Raw genomic sequence first — 22,563 nt, 5'->3', positions numbered from 1 at the left:
CAAATAAACACAGCATAACCATAGAAAACACTCAAATACTAAATAAAGAAACAAATATAAACAAACGCAAAATTAAAGAAGCCTTACTTATACAGCAACTCAAGCCCAAAATAAACCAATACAAAGGAACACCTTTATACCTATATTGATAAATATAATCTAACATCTAAGCATGCCCTCTACATTCCTACACTCAATTACGCAATCGCCTTCAAACACGTGATCAGCTATCAGTCAGTTACCTCTTTCTTTCTTTTTGAACCTAACGATGATCGAAGAAGGTGGAAACGTTGTTCGCTTCTCTACATAAAGCTTTCTCTATTCATACCAGCCGTTTTTACATATATATTTTAGTCTAAAAGTTTGTTGGTTTTTGAATTTCGCGCAAAACTACTCGAGGGCTGTCTGCGCTAGCCGTCCCTAATTTAGCAGTGTAAGCCTAAAGGGAAGGCAGCTAGTTCTCACCACCCACCGCCAACTCTTGGCTACTCTTTTACCAACGAATAGTTGTATTGACCGTTACATTATAACACCCCCACGGCTGAAAGGGCAAGCATGTTTGGTGTGACGGGTATTCAAACCAGCAACCTTCAGATTGCGAGTCGAGTGCCCTAACCACTTGATCATGCCAGGCCAGTCTAAAAGTAAATACAACGTACAATTTTGTCATCACTAGTTACTAAATTACTATAAGCAGTGCCTTTATCGTGTTGGTGCTTGCGACAGTTAAGTTGGATAATAAGATTTATTAACACTTTTTGGATATCTTACAAGATATTAATTTCATGCTATTATTATATGGAGCATTTTAGGGTCATTTGAGTACTATTTTTACAACATCCGACTTCTAACAAGGGACAGTATATTTCGGAGAAATGTTAATATTTACTTTACTCTTAATGACGTGAGAGTTCTGATAATAAAAAGTCACGTGAGTCCACGTTATCTTTCTCGAAAGTTATTTATGACGCGCACATGCATAAAGATAATTTTTATCTCTGTGCACGCATGTTCTCTGTAAATTAAACTAGCATCAATCTATTACATTTTAGCCATGATAATATTATTAAATACAGTAGCACTAAATATTATTAATTACTGAGGTTTCCAATAATTCAAGTACCGAAAAACTACCATACCGAAATTCCGAGCGAAAATGCTAACATTCAGAGGATTGGTTAAGATATATTATGAGCATATATACCAATGATACGCTAGAAAGGTCGCTCACATTTCTGTATAACAATTCACACATTTCTAAAACAGGAACGTTTTTGTCTATTACCTTTCTACCAGATCACGTCATCAGCACTAGACCTTAGATGGTTCGGAGTTTCGCTACAAGATTTTCCCAGTTTTCTTAACTGATCTGGGGAATCTGCTTTTGATATCCCGATGATAAAAATATACACATATAATCTTCAAATATAAATAGTAAACACAGCAGGACTAGACCTTAGATGGTTCGGAGTTTCGCTACAAGATTTTTCCAGTTTTCTTAACTGATCTGGGGAATCTGCTTTTGATATCCCGATGATAAAAATATATACATATAATCTTCAAATATAAATAGTAAACATATCATGCATGTACTTATATATATTTGAACTCAATTCAGGCTAACAGATGTCGCTACGTATCGATGAATAAACGCGACAGTTTCTAAAATTAAAGTATACAAGTTATAAGTATATAATTATAAGGTAATTATATTCATGATGCTGGAAAATCATGCAAGTTCAAGAAGTCTTGATAAAAATCAATAAAAACCTTATAGCTCGAGCACTTCAGTTTGATCAGAAAGAAGAAAGATCCGCCTTTCGAAAGCGTTGGAGTTATAGGTTTTTTTCATCATAAATTTATAAAATTTACTCCCTAATTTAGCAGACTTATACACTTATCTATAGGCCAAAGTAAAGATTATATTTTTAAATTTCTGACTATGGTCTTTAATTAATGTGAAAGTTATAGCTATCAGGGACATGGTTAAATTAAAATTTATAAATGTTGTGTCCATTCTATGGACGAACTGAACAAATTAAAAGGAAAAAAAACTTGTAATGGAAATTGGCGATCATTCCTGCAATAAATACTACAGAAACAAGTAAAGTGACACCTAGTTGGTTTGTTTTAAAACAATTTTCATTCCTTATATTAGTTGTTATTGTGATCATTATAGCCAAATGAAGCAGTCTAATTTAACAATTAACGTAGGAGTTGAAAATCGTTTTCAAATCTATACAACTGGTATTCATTGCAGCAGCGACCTCTACTTTCTGTTAACATTTTATTTTTCATATTTACAAATAAATATATGTATATGTCATTTTTATAAGGCTTATAAATTAAGTAGAAACTGATGCATAATTTTCAAATGTAGTTGAGTTATCAATGAAAAAGGTGGAATTCTTAAAATTAGCAGTAGATCATTAACAGGACTGATCCAACGTTTTTGTTGCTCAAGAATCTGTTCCTCTGTGCAAATTCACATACTGCACCTCTGATTACGCTTGCCTAGATTGTAAATTCTCTAAGGTTTTAAGTTTATTTTAATACATGGATTTGAGCAAAGGTGTCGCTAGGCATGTGAACACGTGACTTAATTCTACTTGTCAGTGTCCCGAATTCCCAGTTAAATTAGAATAGAAAATCTTAATTGATTTTATATTGAAACGTCAAGAGATATTCGTACCTATAAGCCCGAATCTTTTAAGCAAGGCCTGGCATGACCAGGTGATTAGGGTGCTTGACTCACAATCTGAGGGTCTCATTTTTAAATTGCCGTCACATCAAACACGCTTTCAGCCGTACGACGTTATAATGTGATTGTCAATCTTTCTATTCTTTGGTAAAAGAGTAGCCCAAAAGTTGGTGGTGGATGGTGTTGACTGGCTGCCTTTCTTCTTGTCTTTCACTGTAAATTAGGAATGGTTAGTACTGATAGCCCTCATGGAGCTTGGAAATAGCTTCAATGTAGTTTTCATTTGAAAAGGTTTCATTATAAGGTTTTCATATCCAAAGCACACTATTCCGTCTTGTTGCTTTTCATAATCCACTTAGTCTACGAGGATAAACGATTTCCAATGCCATTTTTAACAATCCGATTGCTCGGAAATATATATGCAGTTTAACTGGTATATCTTTATATAAAATAACAAGAATATTCACTTTGTTCTATAACTTCTTGGTACACAACGGTTTTGAATTAGAGATATGACTGGAAGCCTTATTTTGATGAACCCATATCTCTTCTTTTTTTTTCATTTTCATTTTGAGATCCATTTTCATTATGTTGTATATTGTTGTACCTGGATTCTTACCTTTTACAAAACGCCATATTTTGCTTATCACGGCTGAAGTACGACTTGTAGTAGGTCTCTTTCTAGATGGTTCCGTTACACCAAGTTGATTCATATTATTTTATTTTTCAGTACCGTTAAATACAATTGACATACCCATGTTAGAAATTTTAAATCCCTGATCTAAACAAATGTTTGTGGCCTGAATCTACTGATATATTTCCTTAGAAAGGATAACTACATACTCTCCCTAAAACAGATATGTTTTGGTGGCATCACACTAAATACAAAACGTGAAATAAATTCAACATCTATTTCTCACAAGTACGTTCTACGACAATTTCATATTCGTTTTGACTGTCGCGTGCCTTGTAGATTTGCATATTTAAAATTGTTTTAATGTAACGTACCTCTTGTTTAACAAATCAACACACAGTTTTGTAATTATTCAAGAACGTGAGCAAATGTTTTATTCAGTTGATAACCTATTACCGATTATTTAACAAAAGTGTCATTGGTATTTACATTGTGAATAGGGGTGAGACATGACCTAGTGGGAAGCCAGGCGTTACTGGTTCTCGTCTTGTTACCGCAAAAAACTCGTTCGCATTTTTTGCCGCTGTAGGTGTGCTATGAGAGTAACCGTCAAATACCACTTTTCGACTGTCTAGTCTATCTGTTTAAAAATTAGGGACACCCATGTTAAAATAGCCTCTCATATAAATTCTAAACAAACGAACCTTTTTAGTACCGTTGATAAGATGTGACGTCATTGAAGTAAAAGATATCGGAGAATTTAGGGTTAACGATCAGTACAGAAAACAACTACGTTTACGTTATACTCGAGATAAGAAGTTAGCTTTCAATGAGCGAGCTCTTTTACTTACTTAACTGTAATTTTATCGATTTGATGCCTTTGCTGTTGATTTGATAGAACGAGACTGTTGGGCTGTGAGATGTCGCTGTTTAATTTTCAAGTCATTATGAAGATGGGGCTAGTATCAGCAATTAATACAAACACTTGTGTAGTAGCATTGTCAGATTCAGAGACAGATTAGATCAAAATACTAAACGTCAAAATTCATTTGTTATCTAATATGTTCTGATCATAACCGATAGTCACCTTTGACTACTATTTAAATATACGTTGTTTTTTTTTTAAATAGTGCTATTATGTGTGTGTGTGTGTGTACGTATGTCCTTCTGTCATTAACATACAAAACGATTTTGTTTATCTGTTGGTTGGTTGCTGATAAGACGAAGTATTGAATTACAAAAGTGACAGGAAATCTTGAACTGAATTACACTGTAAGGAGTAACCGAAATTGGAAGCCATTGTTTCCATAAGAAGTATACGTCTTCAAGTCACTGATGGTTATAAAAAGGTGAATGTCCGCAAGCAGTGAAGACGAGCCGGCATGGCCATGTGGTTAGGGTATTCAACTTATAATATTAGGGTCGTAGGTTCGAATCTCCTCTACACCACACATGCCTTTTCAACCGTGGGAACGTTAAAATGTGATGCTCAATGTCACTATTCGTTGTTAAGAGAGGGATCCCAGAGTTGGTGGTGATGACTAGCTACCTTCCCTTCAGTTTTACAATGGTAAATTAGGGACGGCTAACCCAGATAGTCCTCGTATAGTTTTGCGAGAAATTCAAGACAAACAGAGTTTGACGTTTTCGATTAAGGATATATTATCTTGACATAATACTAAAATAAAAACAAACTGAAATGTGATAACTCATAAATGTTAGCTAAAATGTAATAAAACACAGAATACCATTTGGTATAATGTAGTTTTTAGCTCTGTGCATTGTTTATCTGGGATACACTATTTAATTAAAATAACTACTTTATAATCAACATTTCTCTGTCGTACTGTTTGTGTAATATTTCCCTCTATGTAGCTTTGTGCTTAATAATAAATAAACGTACACTGTTTATGTTATTTCTTTATTGTTAAAGTTTGTGAATGAATTGTGTTTGATAATTTTCTTTGGTTTCCAGCTGAATATATCAACACGTTCACTCCTCACCTGTAAATAAGTTTGTTTTGGAATTTCGCGCAAAGCTACTCGAGGGCTATCTGTGCTAGCCGTCCCTAATTTGGCAGTGTAAGACTAGAGGGAAGGCAGATAGTCATCACCACCCACCGCCAACTCTTGGGCTACTCTTTTACCAACGAATAGTGGGATTGACCGTCACATTATACACTCCTACGGCTGGGAGGGCGAGCATGTTTAGCGCGACGCGGGCGCGAACCCGCGACTCTCAGATTACGAGTCTCACGCCTTACGCGCTTGGCCATGCCAGGCCCCTGTAAATAAACTTGTCTTATTTCTTATGGTTGTGTTCAACCCCGCTAGGTTTCCGGTAAACTGGAAAAAGGTGTAAAACATCCTGAACGAGAAGACCGGAAGCACAGAGGTAACTGGTCTACAGGAGTGGAGTTTCTTTTATCCTGTATCTCCATATCAGTCGGATTAGGAAACGTTTGGAGATTCCCAAGTTTAGCTTACGACAATGGTGGAGGTGAGAGATATTTATGTTAGTTTTAATTAAGTTATTGTATTTTGGTTTTGGGGTTTTCTAAATAGTTGTCATGTTTAACAGTAACTTGTGTTTTAAGGTTAACATACTTAACTAAAATCGCGGTGATAATATGGTGTGAATTATTTCACTCTGTTCTATACGATTTCTCGATTTCCTCTTCCTTGTTTTTCGTTTGTTTGTTTTACCTATCTTCTAATACCTACACGACTATATAAAATTTACCCAGAATAATAAAGGCTTTGGAATCACATGGTGCAGTCAAGTATCATAGTTCATCTGACAACCAATCAAAGACGACCTCTGCGTGACTGAAGTAACCTATCAGAGATAAAAATATTAGGTTGTCTAGAAATGAGTGTTGGAATTCTCACGATGACATTTAGAAGATGAATATTAAGTGACTTATCGTTGATTGGCAACGTTTGTCGCTTACAAAGTGTCTTAATTGTCTGCTGTTTCAACTCTACTCACAGTAAGTTTCGTAACCCCCATGGCGGTATGGGAAAGAAGGACTTTCGTCTGATTTTTCTCTCCGACTTCAAGCTTGGACGAAAACCTACCGAAACTACGCGGACAGTTCCGTGTTGGTTCCAAAGGTTTCGACATGGAGATGAAAATCTTGACATGTCGTGGAAGGAAGCCATCTTTAGATGAAAACACATTAAGGGAAGCAGTTGAGACAAACCCTTGCACAACAGTACGTGAGCTTGCAGAAAAACTAGGCATAAGCAAATCAAGCATTACCAACCACCTGAGTGCGATTGGAAAGACAAAAGCATTGAATAAGTGGGTTCCGCATGAGCTGACTGAAGATGAACAAAATCGGCGTTATGAGACCTGTCAAGGATGACACTCCAAAAATTGAAAGAATTGGGAATGGAGGTTCTGCATCACCCACCTTATTCCTCAGACCTTTCTACTACAGATTTTCTTTTTTTGTAAGCACTTTGACAACTTTTTGAACAATAAACGCTTTCAAAACCAGACGGCTACAGAAGAAGTTTCCAATGAGTTCATTGACCAAAGAAACTCTGATTTCTACATCAGGGGTATAAACAGCATCGTTACACGTTGGTAAAAGTGTGTTGAAGCAAATGGTGCTTACTTTGATTAAAGCATGTTTTACAACACTGGTTTATACTTTTCCAAACTTCGCAGTTCAAAAACGACATTTACTTGTGAACAACCTAATATTTTAAGGTATCCATACATCAATCGTGTTCCAATAATGATGCTTTATATGTTTTATAAAATTTTATCTGTTAGAAGTGAGAAATTATCACAGATTAACATTGTTACTCCCGTTGAACTATGACACAAAAAGGTCAACACTTTTTAACCGGATATCGTTGGTTTCAAATGAGATTTATTCAACTACAATTTATCTAGATAAGAGAGATTTTCTCAATTTGTTCACGTTTGGTGTTTTTGTACTATAGGTTATTACCAATTTTACTGATTGATTGCTGAGCTTTTCTTTAGGTGTATCATATTTTGTTCCGAACACGTCTCGATATAATTTAAAAAAAATCAATCGATTCGTACTTACTCTATTTGTTATGATTTTATTGTAGATCTTACAGTAAAATATCGAAACCGTTTTAATTGGTATTTCTGATAAGCACACGTACAGGGCAGAGTATGTTATATTAAAATAATTTTTGACAGTCACGGCCGATACAAAGCCGCTGTGGGACGGCATGTATCATAACTACATTTTGAGATTGTTTGGCGTTTTGTAAATGACGTGTTGCCACCCCAAATTAATTGTTTTGGGGAAGAGTATTTAACAACCCATTCCCACGTAAAATATTCATACACTCAGATCACGAAGTTATAATTCCCAAGACGATTGTGTGCATTTAACTTAATGTCATTGGAAAACAAAATAATATGGATCAACATGGGGCAGCAGGACGATCCAGAAAGATGACGTACTGTGATAAGCAAAGTACACCATCTCGCAACAAATAAGAATCTATGAACACAAAGGCCAGTAGTTACAATACTCAATATAATCAAGAATGACCTTCGCCTTCAAATGCGTCCAGTGGGGTATAGGTTCACTAGTACATAGCTTTCACTCATACCTTCTGTTCAACTGTCGCATATCTCAAGTAGCTGTAGAATAAATTGGGTATCCGTGTTATTCTAAAGGAAGGCGTACCGGTCAAGGGGTATGTGGTTTTATATATAATAATGCTGTTGAAAGAGGCGCTGGGAAACTGACATCCTCGAACAGTAGATGGATTGAGGGAATCGTCGGGAAGAGTGATGTTCGTTGAGCATGACAACTTTTGAGCCGACAGATCATGATTGAACGTGACGACGTAGACTGTAACGACATGGTGAGGCTTCAAAATCGTTTCAACGAATTGAATTATAGTTACTTCAATATTCTATTGTATATGCATATTAATCACAACTATTTGTCTGTTATTTCTGCCAGGTGCGTTTCTTATACCCTACTTTGTCGTGCTGTTCCTGATAGGGAAGCCTGTTTATTACTTCGAGTTATGCATTGGTCAGTTTTCTGGCCGCAGCATGGTCAAAGTGTGGAGTTGTGTGCCAGCACTTAGAGGTATGTCTTATTAAATTAAATAACAGTAATGTTTTAGTTTAGGTAAAACACGTACTCATATTAATTATTAGTGTCCCATAGCAACAGTTACTGAGACCGTTGTACATTAATTGTGGCTTCTATTGGTTGGACGAGTTCTTTACAGTTCGTATCTGACAACCGTGGATAAGCCTATTTGTTTTTGTTACTACAGCCTCTTAGTGTGGAGTTTTCTATATAAACTATCATTTTCTATTATTTCAGTTTTAATTTCGGTCAATTTTGATCTGAAAACAGACAAAAGAACTTTCAAGATAACGTTTTAACGTGTTCTACTCCTCCTTGCTTTATCGAATTTAACCATGGTATTAAAATAGCTCATTCGCTAAAATTCTCGTCCAATACAGTACTTGCAAAATTAGTTTGAATTTCTCGAGATCCCTCTTAAATACAAACAGTAGTTCGTTACCTTCTGGTCGAATTTCTTTACGTTACTCACAAGAGTTGTTTCCAACAGGTATTGGAATTGGACAGATGCTCACAGGGTTTTACTTCACCGTTTTCTACACCTACATCATGAGTCTAACTCTCTTTTATATAGTCTGTTCAATGCAGGCTCAGCTTCCCTGGGCAGAGTGTGACGCCACCTGGGCAGATGATACGTGCTACGATCACAAACTGGTAAGTTGCATAATGTTTGGTGAAAGCGTAAGTAAGCAACACTGAAGGATTTTATCTAAGTCCTTACGAAATTTAGCGCTCATAATCTGAGGGTCGCGGGTTCGAATCCCCGTCGCACCATTTTTAGCCGTGGGGGCGTTACAATGTGACGGTCAATCCCACTATTCGTTGGTAAAAGAATAACCCAAAAGTTGGCGGTGAGTAGTGATGACTAGCTGCCTTCTCTCTAGTCTAACACTGCTAAATTAGGGACGGCTTGCGCATATAGCCCTTGAGTAGCTTTGCCCGAAATCCAAAAACAATCACTGGAGGGCAACATCAATAATTAGATGGTAGAGTTGACAATGAAAAGAGAAGTTACCATTATTTTTGACTTAATAGACGATGTTTTGACCCTCGCTAGTTCAGCGGTAAGTCTTATAACAGGTCAGGTTTATAACACTTTAAAATACGGTTTCGATCCTCACGCTGGGTAGAACACCGCTAGACCATCGTACAGCTTTGTGATTTACAGCCGACAAACGGAAAGGTTTGTCTGCGACATAAATTGTCGCATAAATTATGCAAGACCAAAATCGCAACATATTGCTGGTCATAATTAAAAAAACAAGAACAACAACATTGAAGTTATCCGCTGTTAGTTGTATGCGTGGAAATGAAATCAACTCGAAAATACATGTTTACAATGGGACACTAATTTAATTACAAACTATCGACAACAGACACCGTCTCGTCTGGAAACTCAGCCGTTAAGGAAATGAAGTTAAATACATTCTCAAACACAGACACACACCGATGTGAAATGATTCTTATTTCTTAATCAACTAATGTAAATTTCAGTTCACGTGCACGTTCCTAATGTAATTGAACAACATTTTGAATGGAACATTTCAAAGTTTATTGAAAATATTTCTATTTTACTTTTTTGATAGAATTTAACGAACGAAACAACAAACCTGTTCAATCGATCGTCTGCTGCAGAACAGTTCTTCTAGTAAGTTATCTGTGTTGTTCTTATATTTCTCTTTGATACATAATTAGTATATAATAATAATATTAATATATCTAATCGTCACATCATTTAAAGTGAGATTGCTGGTTTGAAAGGCTAAGTAAAAAAAAAGTGTTATTTTTTAAATTAATACTCTATCCCTTTCCAACCTTGGCTTAGCAATAAGCCTTAAAACTTCTGATGCTAAAATTTAGCGTTCGAACCCCGTAGTGGGCAAAGCACAGATTGTGCGTTTAACAACAACGAAACACTAGTGACCAGCGTTTCATATTTATTTTCGGTTTAACAGCGCCATCTATAGAATTTGTAACGGATTACAGTTTCTTAGCTGTATATTGTAGTTTAAATACACTGCAGCAGACATGTTGATAGCTCAATCGGTATAACAGAACCAAACACGTGTTTCCATACCTAAAATGGATTATTACTGAACTTCATGTTCACCACATTCAGGGACGGTCACCATATTTAGTTACAAAATAATAACCTATGTATATTTAATAATAAAAATTTAACTATTCAAGAGTTGACGATAAACGATGATCACTAGCTCCCTGCCCTCTATTTTATTAATTAAAAATTAGGGAGGGCTGTGCATAGATAGCCCTGCTGCTACTTTACGGGAAAATTCTAAACAAGTAACTTCCTTACCCATCCCCACAAACATACCCATCTCTTTCCATTTCGAGCAACATTGCAGATGCCTTGCACGTATTTTTTTTTTTTATGTTGTTTTAACTTCATTCAAGACGTAACCTAAAGACTAATGTACCAGATCTGTGAATTAAAGTATCCATGGTTCGCGTCCCGTTGCTGTAAAAATTTTGTTCTGCACTTTGAGGCCGTGGGTACGTTATGAAAGTGTCATTCAAAGAGTTATTCGGACAGAGAAGAATAGCTAAAGAGTTGGCCGGAGGCGCTGTTGACCACCCGCCTTGCATATAACTTTATGGGGGAATCAAAATTTGGAAGTTTGCCACTACAGGTGGCACATCAAATTTATAATATTTTTCATAAGAACGAATACATTAAATTTATAACGTGCTTGTAATTAGCTACTGTTCCTTAATCATATAGTTTTACAAGAGAAAGATGTGAATGGAAGTAGTAGCTCCCCCTGGTGGTTCAACAGTAAGCTTCGGAGCTTATAAATTCGAGTTTGTTCCCAGCTAGCAAATTGTGCAGCTATGAGGTTAATAACACACGAGCAAACAGTAATTACTAAATACTAATTAATATAGAAAAATTAATATACCGGCTGAAAATCTACACGAAAAAGCAACAACAAAATAATTCACTGATGACAAGCACCTGTGAATTGAATAAAAGGTGATTTATTAGGCGTTATAACCTTAGATTAAGTAAAACAAATCATTAACTTGAGTATACTGGCAATGTTTGATTTAATGAAAACTTAATTAGGGTTGTTTTATTTACAGTGATTCTCTTTCCTTTGTTTTACAGTGAGTATGTGTTGAAGGACGCTGGTGGTTTGGAGGGAATGTCTTCCATAGATTGGAGGTTAGTCCTATCACTGTTTGTAGCCTGGATGGTCATCTTCTTGAGTCTGATTAAAGGTGTCCAGTCTCTAGGAAAGGTAAAATGTCCACGAAGGTCAAATCTCACATCTTCTAATTCAGGTCGAGTCTGTAGATGTAGTCTTATAAATATATACTTTGGTTTTAACCAGACTTGAATCGTTACTGATTTGGTATAAAACTTCTGAAGAAAAAACACGTAACATCACGCAGCCACACACTACCCATTTTGAAAGGTCGCTGAGAGCTAATTAAAAGAACCGATAAATAACACAAAATAACCCTTTTAATTCCAAGGTTCTGCTAGGTACTTTGGACTCACAAAGTTCTGCCTGGTACCTATCGGAACTCTCTTCACGATTCACAAAACTGTGTTTGGAATACACGAAATCCTTGTCGGGATTCACAAAATCGTTTCTGGCACACATTAAGTTTTCTCGGGATTCATTGAAGCTAAAATATCATCTCCGTTCCTTATGAAACTAGCAACAAATAAGTTCCTCGGGAAAGGGCACGGTTGAGATTAGGATCCGAAAATCTCAAAATGTTCACAAAACTCTTAAGTATGGAAATTTACAGCTAGCATTAAAAACAAGGGGAACAAACCCTAACTATAATATAAAGAAGTCGAATATAAAGAACAACAACAATATAAGTTACCAAGTAGGTCAGCCCAGCATGGCCAGGTGGTTAAGGCACTCGACTCGTAATCTGACGGTCGCGGGTTTGAATCCCCCTCACACCAAACATGCTCGCCCTTTCAGCTGTGGGGGCGTTATAATGTAACAGGTAATCCTACTATTTGTTGGTGAAAGAGTAGCCCAAGAGTTGGCGGTGATGACTAGCTGCCTTACCTCTAGTCTTACACTGCAAAATTAGAGAAGGCTAGCGCAGATAGTCCTGGTGTAGCTTTGCGTGAAATTCAAAACAAAGTAGGCCCTCTAAATAGCAGTTCAACGAGAAATTGTGTTTTTAATTACTTGTTAGAAATATATATGTTTTAAGCTTTATATCAGGTCTTATTAGGACTAACGTAAAGACTACAGCATATAAGAACTATTGATTATAGTGAATATTTGAATGAAATTTGGTAAATTAATTATGTTTGTTTTGAAATTTCGCACAAAGCTACTCGAGGGCTATCTGTGCTAGCCGTCCCTAATTTAGCAGTGTAAGACTAGAGGGAAAGCAGCTAGTCATCACCACCCACCGCCAACTTTTGGGCTACTCTTTTACCAGCGAATAGTGGGATTGACCGTCACATTATACACCCCCACGGCTGGGAGGGCGAGCATGTTTAGCGCGACGCGGGCGCGAACCCGCGACCCTCGGATTACGAGTCGCACGCCTTACGCGCTAGGCCCTGTAAATTAATTACAAAAACCACATATATTGTAATTTTTTTTCGCATTCCTATTAATTAGTTTGGGATTTAAAATCATAGACGTGTAAAAATGTAATTTATATGTTTTTATCGTAAATCTTAGATCTTTGGTTACTAATGCTTCGTTAATTTTCCGCGTTCAAACTGTCACTTTTGATAAAAAAAGTTTAATATGGAATCTTAAATCTCAAACTAACCACTCCTTATAATCTATCATCAATAATATCTCATCAAAGATAACTATTAATAACAAGCTTATTTTCGAAATAGTTCGGTTTTTTTTGTAACTTTGTTTGTCTCATTCAAAAGACTTTTGATTCGAAATTATTTGAGGGTGTGGACTGTTTGTTCTTGAATTTATACAGGTAGTTTACGTCACTGCTAGTTATCCTTATCTGGTCTTGATATCATTGTTAATCGTCGCTGTAACGAGAGAGGGCGCTGCTGAAGGTATAATATTCTTCTTTAAACCTAAGTGGAGCCGCTTATTGGATATAAAGGTGAGAATTCAAGTTGGATACGAATGGTAATTCGTACTGTAGAATTCTTGGAATTAATTTGTGTTATAGATATAATGATCGTGAAGCCTTCACATATCAAAATATTATTACGAAAACATTTTAAAAAAAATAACATAGAGAATTCGGCATGTGCTTCGAAAGTAATAACAGGCAAAGCGAAACGCTGGTCGTAAAACGTTACTGTTAACGTTTCTTCAAGACCTAAGATACAAAGTTTTGGAAATTTAAAAAACGAAACCGGAGTTTCATATACGCTTGCAGGCTAATAAAACAGAGGATATGTATTATATTGAAACACTTTATCTACCACGCCGTATTTGTTAATTAACTACACAAGTTGGTTATTATTAATTTTATCAGTAACATTCAGACATGTCTGTTTCTGTGAACGTGTTTACTGAAATTATTAGAAATAGATTTAAAAATAATAAAAACGTAGCAGATAAACCTTCACTCCAAAACCGCGGTTCATAAACTTTAGCAACTTTGTTTTTATTTTTGTTTTTTCGCAAATCCCCAAAGGTGAGTTTTTGTTTTGGAAAGTTTGTGTACGTGTATTCCGAAATGAAGTGGTTTAATTCAGATAAATTTAACTTTAAAATATGTAAAAATATTTTTTCAATAAATCATATATTTTTAAAATATGTAAAAATATTTCCTTCAATAAATCCTATATTTTTAAAATATGTAAAAATATTTTCTTCAGTAATTCATATATTTTTAAAATATGTAAAAATATTTTCTTCAATAAATTATATATTTTTAAAATGTAAAAATATTTTTTTCAATAAATTATATATTTTTAAAATATGTAAAAATATTTCCTTCAATAAATCATATATTTTTAAAATATGTAAAAATATTTCCTTCAATAAATCCTATATTTTTAAAATATGTAAAAATATTTCTTCAATAAATTATATATTTTTAAAATATGTAAAAATATTTTCTTCAGTAATTCATATATTTTCAAAATATGTAAAAATATTTCCTTCAATAAATCATATATTTTTAAAATATGTAAAAATATATTTGTTCAATACATTATATGTTTGTTAAAACTATATTTACAAAATATCGGACATGACTCGCTGATCCCCCTGGAGTACCTTCTCGGATCCTAGTTCAAAAAATTTGTTTTAATATATAGAAGTATACAAGTTCTATAATCTTTGTGTTTGAAAAGTTGGTTTTTATTGAATATTAAACGGTGAAACATTCCAAAGCAAAATATTGGGAATTATGGTAAAATATTTCGGAACATTTGGTCTTTTGTTATTTGATAGAAGGTGTAACTTATGAGTTTCATATAGGCCATCACGACTAAAACCGTGATGTCAGTGAACACGATAAAACAATGTTTGGTACACATTTGTTTGTGCGACAACCAGACCTGGACTTGTGTTGTGCAACGATGGTTTAATAAAAACAGTGAAAACCTTATCAAACTGGCTATTAACTTTATTTGTGGATAAATAAACCACCTTATAACTGGAAGCAACATTACTATGACAATCCTCAATCCTGAGATTGTTTTCAATGAAACTTTTTATCGTAGTTTTCTGAACATAACTTCATTGGTGTATCCGTTTACAATACACACAATATCTGTAACAGTTAAAGAACATCAAGAACGTTATATGAACACATTACACCTGCAACCCACGTGGACGAGATGATCACCAAATAAACTGACAGCAATATAAGTAATAAACAGAAATGAAGGGAATCTTTCCTATTGTACTTATTGATTGTGTAAAACTAAACCTGTCGTTGTTGTCCAGTGTGATTCGATGATAAGACTGGTTAAACTTGTAGGACTGATCATCATACAAAGGATGCACAGATAAGAACGGTATGTAGGTATTGAAGATGCAGCTATTGTGATGCTTCCAACAGATATGATTACAAAGGATGCACAGATAAGAACGGTATGTAGATATTGAAGATGCAGCTATTGTGATGCTTCCAACAGATATGATTACAAAGGATGCACAGATAAGGACGGTATGTAGATATTGAAGATGCAGCTATTGTGATGCTTCCAACAGATATGATTACAAAGGATGCACAGATAAGGACGGTATGTAGATATTGAAGATGCAGCTATTGTGATGCTTCCAACAGATATGATTACAAAGGATGCACAGATAAGGACGGTATGTAGGTATTGAAGATGCAGCTATTGTGATGCTTCCAACAGATATGATTACAAAGGATGCACAGATAAGGACGGTATGTAGGTATTGAAGATGCAGCTATTGTGATGCTTCCAACAGATATGATTACAAAGGATGCACAGATAAGGACGGTATGTAGGTATTGAAGATGCAGCTATTGTGATGCTTCCAACAGATATGATTACAAAGGATGCACAGATAAGGACGGTATGTAGGTATTGAAGATGCAGCTATTGTGATGCTTCCAACAGATATGATTACAAAGGATGCACAGATAAGGACGGTATGTAGGTATTGAAGATGCAGCTATTGTGATGCTTCCAACAGATATGATTACAAAGGATGCACAGATAAGGACGGTATGTAGGTATTGAAGATGCAGCTATTGTGATGCTTCCAACAGATATGATTACAAAGGATGCACAGATAAGGACGGTATGTAGGTATTGAAGATGCAGCTATTGTGATGCTTCCAACAGATATGATTACAAAGGATGCACAGATAAGGACGGTATGTAGGTATTGAAGATGCAGCTATTGTGATGCTTCCAACAGATATGATTACAAAGGATGCACAGATAAGGACGGTATGTAGGTATTGAAGATGCAGCTATTGTGATGCTTCCAACAGATATGATTACAAAGGATGCACAGATAAGGACGGTATGTAGGTATTGAAGATGCAGCTATTGTGATGCTTCCAACAGATATGATTCGTTAGTTTGAAGGTGAAGAAAAAACTGTACATAAAAAGAATTCGCAGGTTGAGAATGTTAGTGTTCAAAAATTATAAATGTTTCCAGATGTGAACAAATGGTAGGTATTTAAGCAGACTAAATTAAACCAGTCATCATAACACTCTCGTAAGTTCAGGATTAAAACCATGATTATAATACACACACGTTCACTCGGCACTCATGTTCAAATCCTTCTGAACTTGAATTTACAATGTCTCTAAAACCTTAAACATTGTAATAATAAATGTTCTACACAAAACACACGAAAACTAAAACCTTAAACATTGTAATAATAAATGTTCTACACAAAACACACGAAAATATTACAGAGGACGAAAAATCCAAAACTCTACATCAGTCAGCATAAAAAAGGATCAAAGTAAGTGTTAACAATACATCAGATAACATATTAACAGATCAAAGTAAGTGTTAACAATACATCAGTGAACATATTAACAGATCAAAGTAAGTGTTAACAATACACCAGTACCATACAGTAGTTTTAAAATAAACTCTACCTGTGTTAACAATACACCTGTACCAAGTAGTTGTCGTATTGTGAATGTTCTCTACTTCTCAGCTTGATAACACTGGTAGTTTATCGTGATCTACACACGTGAATTTCATAAACCTCTAGTCGTCAACACTTCAACCGACATTTGTTTTGGTGCAGTAAGTTGATAAAGTTTGAGAAAATGATTAAATAATTTATATACAGTTAGAGTTATGAAACTTTACATGAGTATTTTGTGTGTTTGAATACAGTTAGAGTTATAAAACTTTACATGAGTATTTTGTGTGTTTGAATACAGTTAGAGTTATAAAACTTTACATGAGTATTTTGTATGTTTGAATACAGTTAGAGTTATGAAACTTTACATGAGTATTTTGTGTGTTTGAATACAGTTAGAGTTATGAAACTTTACATGAGTATTTTGTGTGTTTGAATACAGTTAGAGTTATAAAACTTTACATGAGTATTTTGTGTGTTTGAATACAGTTAGAGTTATAAAACTTTACATGAGTATTTTGTATGTTTGAATACAGTTAGAGTTATGAAACTTTACACGAGTATTTTGTGTGTTTGAATACAGTTAGAGTTATGAAACTTTATATGAGTATTTTGTGTGTTTGAATACAGTTAGAGTTATGAAACTTTACATGAGTATTTTGTATGTTTGAATACAGTTAGAGTTATGAAACTTTATATGAGTATTTTGTGTGTTTGAATACAGTTAGAGTTATGAAACTTTACATGAGTATTTTGTATGTTTGAATACAGTTAGAGTTATAAAACTTTACATGAGTATTTTGTATGTTTGAATACAGTTAGAGTTATGAAACTTTACATGAGTATTTTATATGTTTGAATACAGTTAGAGTTATGAAGAGTTATGAAACTTTACATGAGTATTTTGTATGTTTGACAATAGAAAAAAATCACTTTCTTGTGTGTTAAAGCTTCGGTTCTAAATATACAAATAAAAAGTAAGATATATTTGATTTAACTATGAAGTTGATAGAAAGACTGTTTTGTGATCTTGTGAATAGAAAAGTTTAATTTTCTAGTTGATTCAAGATTGTTTTATGAACATTGACAGATTCGTGGTGAACATGAGAAAAATGTTTGGATGGAAATGTTTAGTTGTCTTGAATAACTGATGACTATGGCTTAGGGCTATGTTTGTAAACCGTAGTTTAAGGTATGGATGGAAATGTTTAGTTGTCTTGAATAACTGATGACTATGGCTTAGGGCTATGTTTGTAAACCGTAGTTTAATGTTTGGATGGAAATGTTTAGTTGTGTTGAATAACTGATGACTATGGCTTAGGGTTATGTTCTTTTTTTGGTTTGAATGAAAATGTTTAGTATTCTTGAATATTTAGGGTTACGTTTATAAAGTGTAAAACTTGGATAGGTTTTCCTGTTGTATGACTTCTATACCTGATGTTTCAAGGTTTGGTACAAAGCGTGTGAGCAGTCTTTCTTTTCTCTCAACGCTGGTTTCGGTCAACTTGTCATGTATGCCAGTTACAATGAATTTCGTCATAACGTCTACAGGTAAGAACGTATGATTATAGTTCGTCAGGTTGGCTAAGTCAGCGACAGTTTGTCGCGGTGCTGTTGAGAAAGTAAATTTGTGCTATATTAACTTTATATATATATATACAATGTGTGTTTTATTTTTAGTATTTACAAACCTTGCCGTTCAAAAGACGCGTCAATTTCAGTTATTTATCTAAGGCGCGATATTTCCGAACGAAATCAGACAATTAATGTTTAACCCTTTATTCAAATGACTCGCTCAAACAGATATATGAGAGAGAGAGTATAAAAGTGATATTATGTCCAAATTGTTTGGACCCAGCATGGCCAGATGGGTTAAGGCACTCGACTCGTAATCCGAGGGTCGCGGATTCAAATCTCCATCACACCAAACATGCTCACCCTTTCAGCTGTGGGGGCGTTATATGTGATGGTCAATCTCACTATTCGTTGGTAAAAGAGTAGCCCAAGTGTTGGCGGTGGGTAGTGATGACTAGCTGCCTTCTCTCTAGTCTTACACTGCGAAATTAGGGACGTGTAGCTTTGCGCGAAATTCAAACCAAACCAAATTACTTTGTCGTAACAGATATTAACTTTTAAAACATAATAACTTGTTATTGTTGTTTATTATATTGTTGTTTGTATTTCATATAATAATAACACTTTCCACGTTCATTGTTTCTTTATTGTTAAGTTCTTTAACAACTGTGATTTGGTAGAATATCACTAATATTATCTGCCTTTTGTTTGGTTCTGTATTGAAGGGATGCCTTGATCATCAGCTTGGTGGACACTCTTACCAGTATCCTGGCAGGGTCGGTTGTGTTTGCTGTGTTAGGGACGTTGGCTTATGACTTGCAGAAAGATATCAGCACAGTTGTTAGACATTCAGGTACGTGAGGGATGATCTGTCCATCAACGGGGCAGATACAATGACCAGTGGTGTAGTGTTTACTGTGTTCACTCAGATAATTTTAGTGAAAACAGCTTTTTAAATACACTTGCTGACGTGTCTCAAACTCCTAAAAATTTGCTACTGGTTACACGTGGTTTCTCAAAGCCTAGCATTCTAAATGTACGGAAAAAGCCGTTGAGCTTGTGTGTAAATATATTTGAAAAGACTGTACATCTTATATACTCTTCAAAAAAAGAAACGCAAAAGGCAAAATATGAGACAAATTGTTAACAAGTTTATTCCGGGTAGTTCTGTATGGCATGTATGAAACTTTGCACATTCACTGCTGAACATCCAAAGTCTGCAAAGGCGAAGTCCACGCTCACTAGGTGAAGTTTAACGTCACTCAACGTCAATAACGAGTATGCCCCCCGTGAGCATCAATAACTGCTTGGCATCTTTTGCCCATGGAAGCGATGAGATGACGAATCACATCCTGTGGAATGGCTGTCCACTCAGCCTGCAAAGCTGCTGCAAGCTGAGGTAGAGTTTGCGGTTGAGGTTGTCGCCGTCGCACACGTCGGTCAAACTCGTCCCAAAGATGTTCGATGAGGTTTAAATCTGGTGATCTGGAGGGCCAGGGAAGAACGTTGATGTTGTGGTGTCTCAAGAAGAGAGTGGTGAGTCGGGCTGTGTGAGGACGGGCGTTGTCATGTTGAAAAACGTCGTTGACGTTCACCATGATGGGTTACACATGGGACCTAAGAATCTCGTCGACGGTTGCGTACGGTCTGATCGGAAATCCTACGCAGCCCTGGTATGGTTGAGGCAGTAGACGCCGCAGTGGTGGTCCTGTCCCGAAGATGACGTAACCGGATGTTGCGATCTTGTGCGGGCGTGGTAATACGAGGTCTGGCAGATCGTGGACGGTCACGAGTTGATCCATGTTGTTGATGACGATTCCATAGCCTTGTGATTGTGCTTTGGTGGACACTCACAGCTCTGGCAACATCTGATCGAGATTCGTCTGCTTCCAATCGACCAATGGCATTGTTGCGTTGTGCTTCAGTCAGTCTTGGCGTAACTGTATTGCGTGTCGGTGGCTTAACACTGAGCTATGGAAACCGAGAACCCGTCACTTTTATAGGGATTTTGCACATGTTGCACTTGCAGAACATGCAGATCTCTCAAACAAATTTATTGGACACAACTTTTATTGTCAGTTTGGTCTGACAATCAGTGCCTTAACACGTGTAACATCACATACTCTGAGCTTGTAACGTTATTACATATATTTCTCTTTAAGATAACAAAAATATCCCTTTTGCGTTTCTTTTTTTGAAGAGTATAATTAGTTAAGTTGTATAATAATGGTTCCATATGTAGAGTTACATGTCAATAGTTGAGATTGCTAACATTTTGTAACTCTTAAGTAGACATTGTTATTTTAATTTTGTGTACAAATGTTTATCTTTCTTAATTTTAAAAGACCTTTCTCAGTATTCTGTTTATAAATATTTAATAATTATGTTTTCCTATATTAAATACTTTAAGACCACAGCCCATTTTCAGTTTTCAGTTTTGAAAACACTGAACAATGTTCAGTATGCCCCACATATTAATACTGATATTAATTACATTGTTTTTACCACAAAGTTTAACGTTGTTTTACACCATTCAGGAAGTGATTATTGTTAACTTGGATATAACAACGAATTTTAACTCATTTTTTACAATTTAAAATAGTTAAACTAACAGTATATTATACACTAATAGCTCAGACTTCTTCATTTTAGGCCTCGGTCTCGCATTCGTGGCCTACCCAGAAGCCTTAGGGAGAATACCGGTCGTGCCCCAGTTGTGGTCGGTTTTGTTTTTTGTGATGCTCTTTCTTTTGGGATTAGGCACTGTAGTAAGATTTCTGTTTGTTTCTTTATTTATAGTTAAGCACAAAGTTACACAAAGGGTATCGAAACTCGAACTTCAGCGTTTTAATCCATTGGACTTACCATTGAGCCGATAGGTGACACTTGTCCTATGAGTCTGAGGATTTTATTCAAGTCCTCTTAATGTAAAACACGCGCTATCCGCACTTTTAAAGTAATACTCAAATCCCACTTTTCAGTCTCACAAGAACAGTCCAAGGATTAGCAGTGGGTATTTTCTGATCTAGTCCATCAGTTCAAAATTAGTGATGGTTATACACAAAGCCCTTGCTGAGCTTTGTGTAGAAATAAAAAGTAAAACAACAACAAAAACAGAACTTTGTGAACAAATAACAAATATTTCCAAAGTTTGCAACTAACAAAAATACTGTTTTCAAACAACGTGGCCATTGGGGTCGTCAGTACAATATTTGTAACACTACCACAACCCTGGATTGGAGCCAGCATGTGAATTTTAAGTACTATTGTTCGTTTCATTACCTAAAAGATATATCTCCTACAAGATTAATTTACATTCTAAATTATAATGTTTTGTGAAGTATCCATGTTTTATAAACAAACAGAATCATAGGTGGTCATTAATAACATGGGCCTTTCGAACTTTAATAACAAATTTTCCATAAATGAGTTCGCATATTTCGATTTTTTTGCTGTAACATAAATATTTTATCCACACCTGAAAGAAATAAAATAACTCTTAGTTATACCAAAGTATTACTTCGTCTACCATAATGAACATGTTTATTGAGAGAATTACAAACAAACTGAAGGGGAGAACATTTATGTTAGTTGAATATTCGTTATAATTTGTTATAATCGTTCTAATTTTATTTTGTAAAATCTACGTCTTTTAGTTTCAAAACTACGTTCTATGGTTTTCATGTTATTTATTGCGTCATGAAATTTTGTGATAAATCTGTCCGTGATACAGAAAAAATGTTTAGCATTTTGGATTCAGCGTCCAGAAATTACCGTAGAACATGTAAACATTTCAAAACAATAAAACCATCGGAGACCATTGATAATTTACACTGTTGTAAAACAACAAAGAACATTGATTTGTCTTCATTTTTGTATCTTCCGATGTATTCAGTAGAGGTATGTACTCCAAATATATTTTTGATGGTTTAGACTTGCACTACATTTAGTTGTTTATATGCAGTCCACTTTCTCTAATTTTTAATAATATTTTAGATTGAACACAAA

The 22,563-nt window shown here is 35.2% G+C and overlaps 1 protein-coding gene across 1 annotated transcript in view; it reads left to right on the top strand.

The window, feature by feature from the left end:
* LOC143254050 (sodium-dependent nutrient amino acid transporter 1-like) overlaps positions 1–22,563 on the top strand; it is a 49,558-nt gene that overhangs the window by 16,155 nt on the left and 10,840 nt on the right. The window contains 9 exon segments of the mRNA XM_076508789.1: positions 5,670–5,835; positions 8,306–8,437; positions 8,934–9,097; positions 10,030–10,091; positions 11,574–11,706; positions 13,397–13,531; positions 18,428–18,531; positions 19,281–19,408; positions 21,208–21,323. Coding sequence (XP_076364904.1) covers positions 5,670–5,835; positions 8,306–8,437; positions 8,934–9,097; positions 10,030–10,091; positions 11,574–11,706; positions 13,397–13,531; positions 18,428–18,531; positions 19,281–19,408; positions 21,208–21,323 — 1,140 coding nt within the window.

This window comes from Tachypleus tridentatus, chromosome 6 (assembly GCF_004210375.1).
Source record: "Tachypleus tridentatus isolate NWPU-2018 chromosome 6, ASM421037v1, whole genome shotgun sequence".
NCBI lineage: Eukaryota > Metazoa > Arthropoda > Merostomata > Xiphosura > Limulidae > Tachypleus > Tachypleus tridentatus.
Note: the sequence above shows the minus strand (reverse complement) of the source record. Positions and strands in the feature narration are given on the sequence as shown.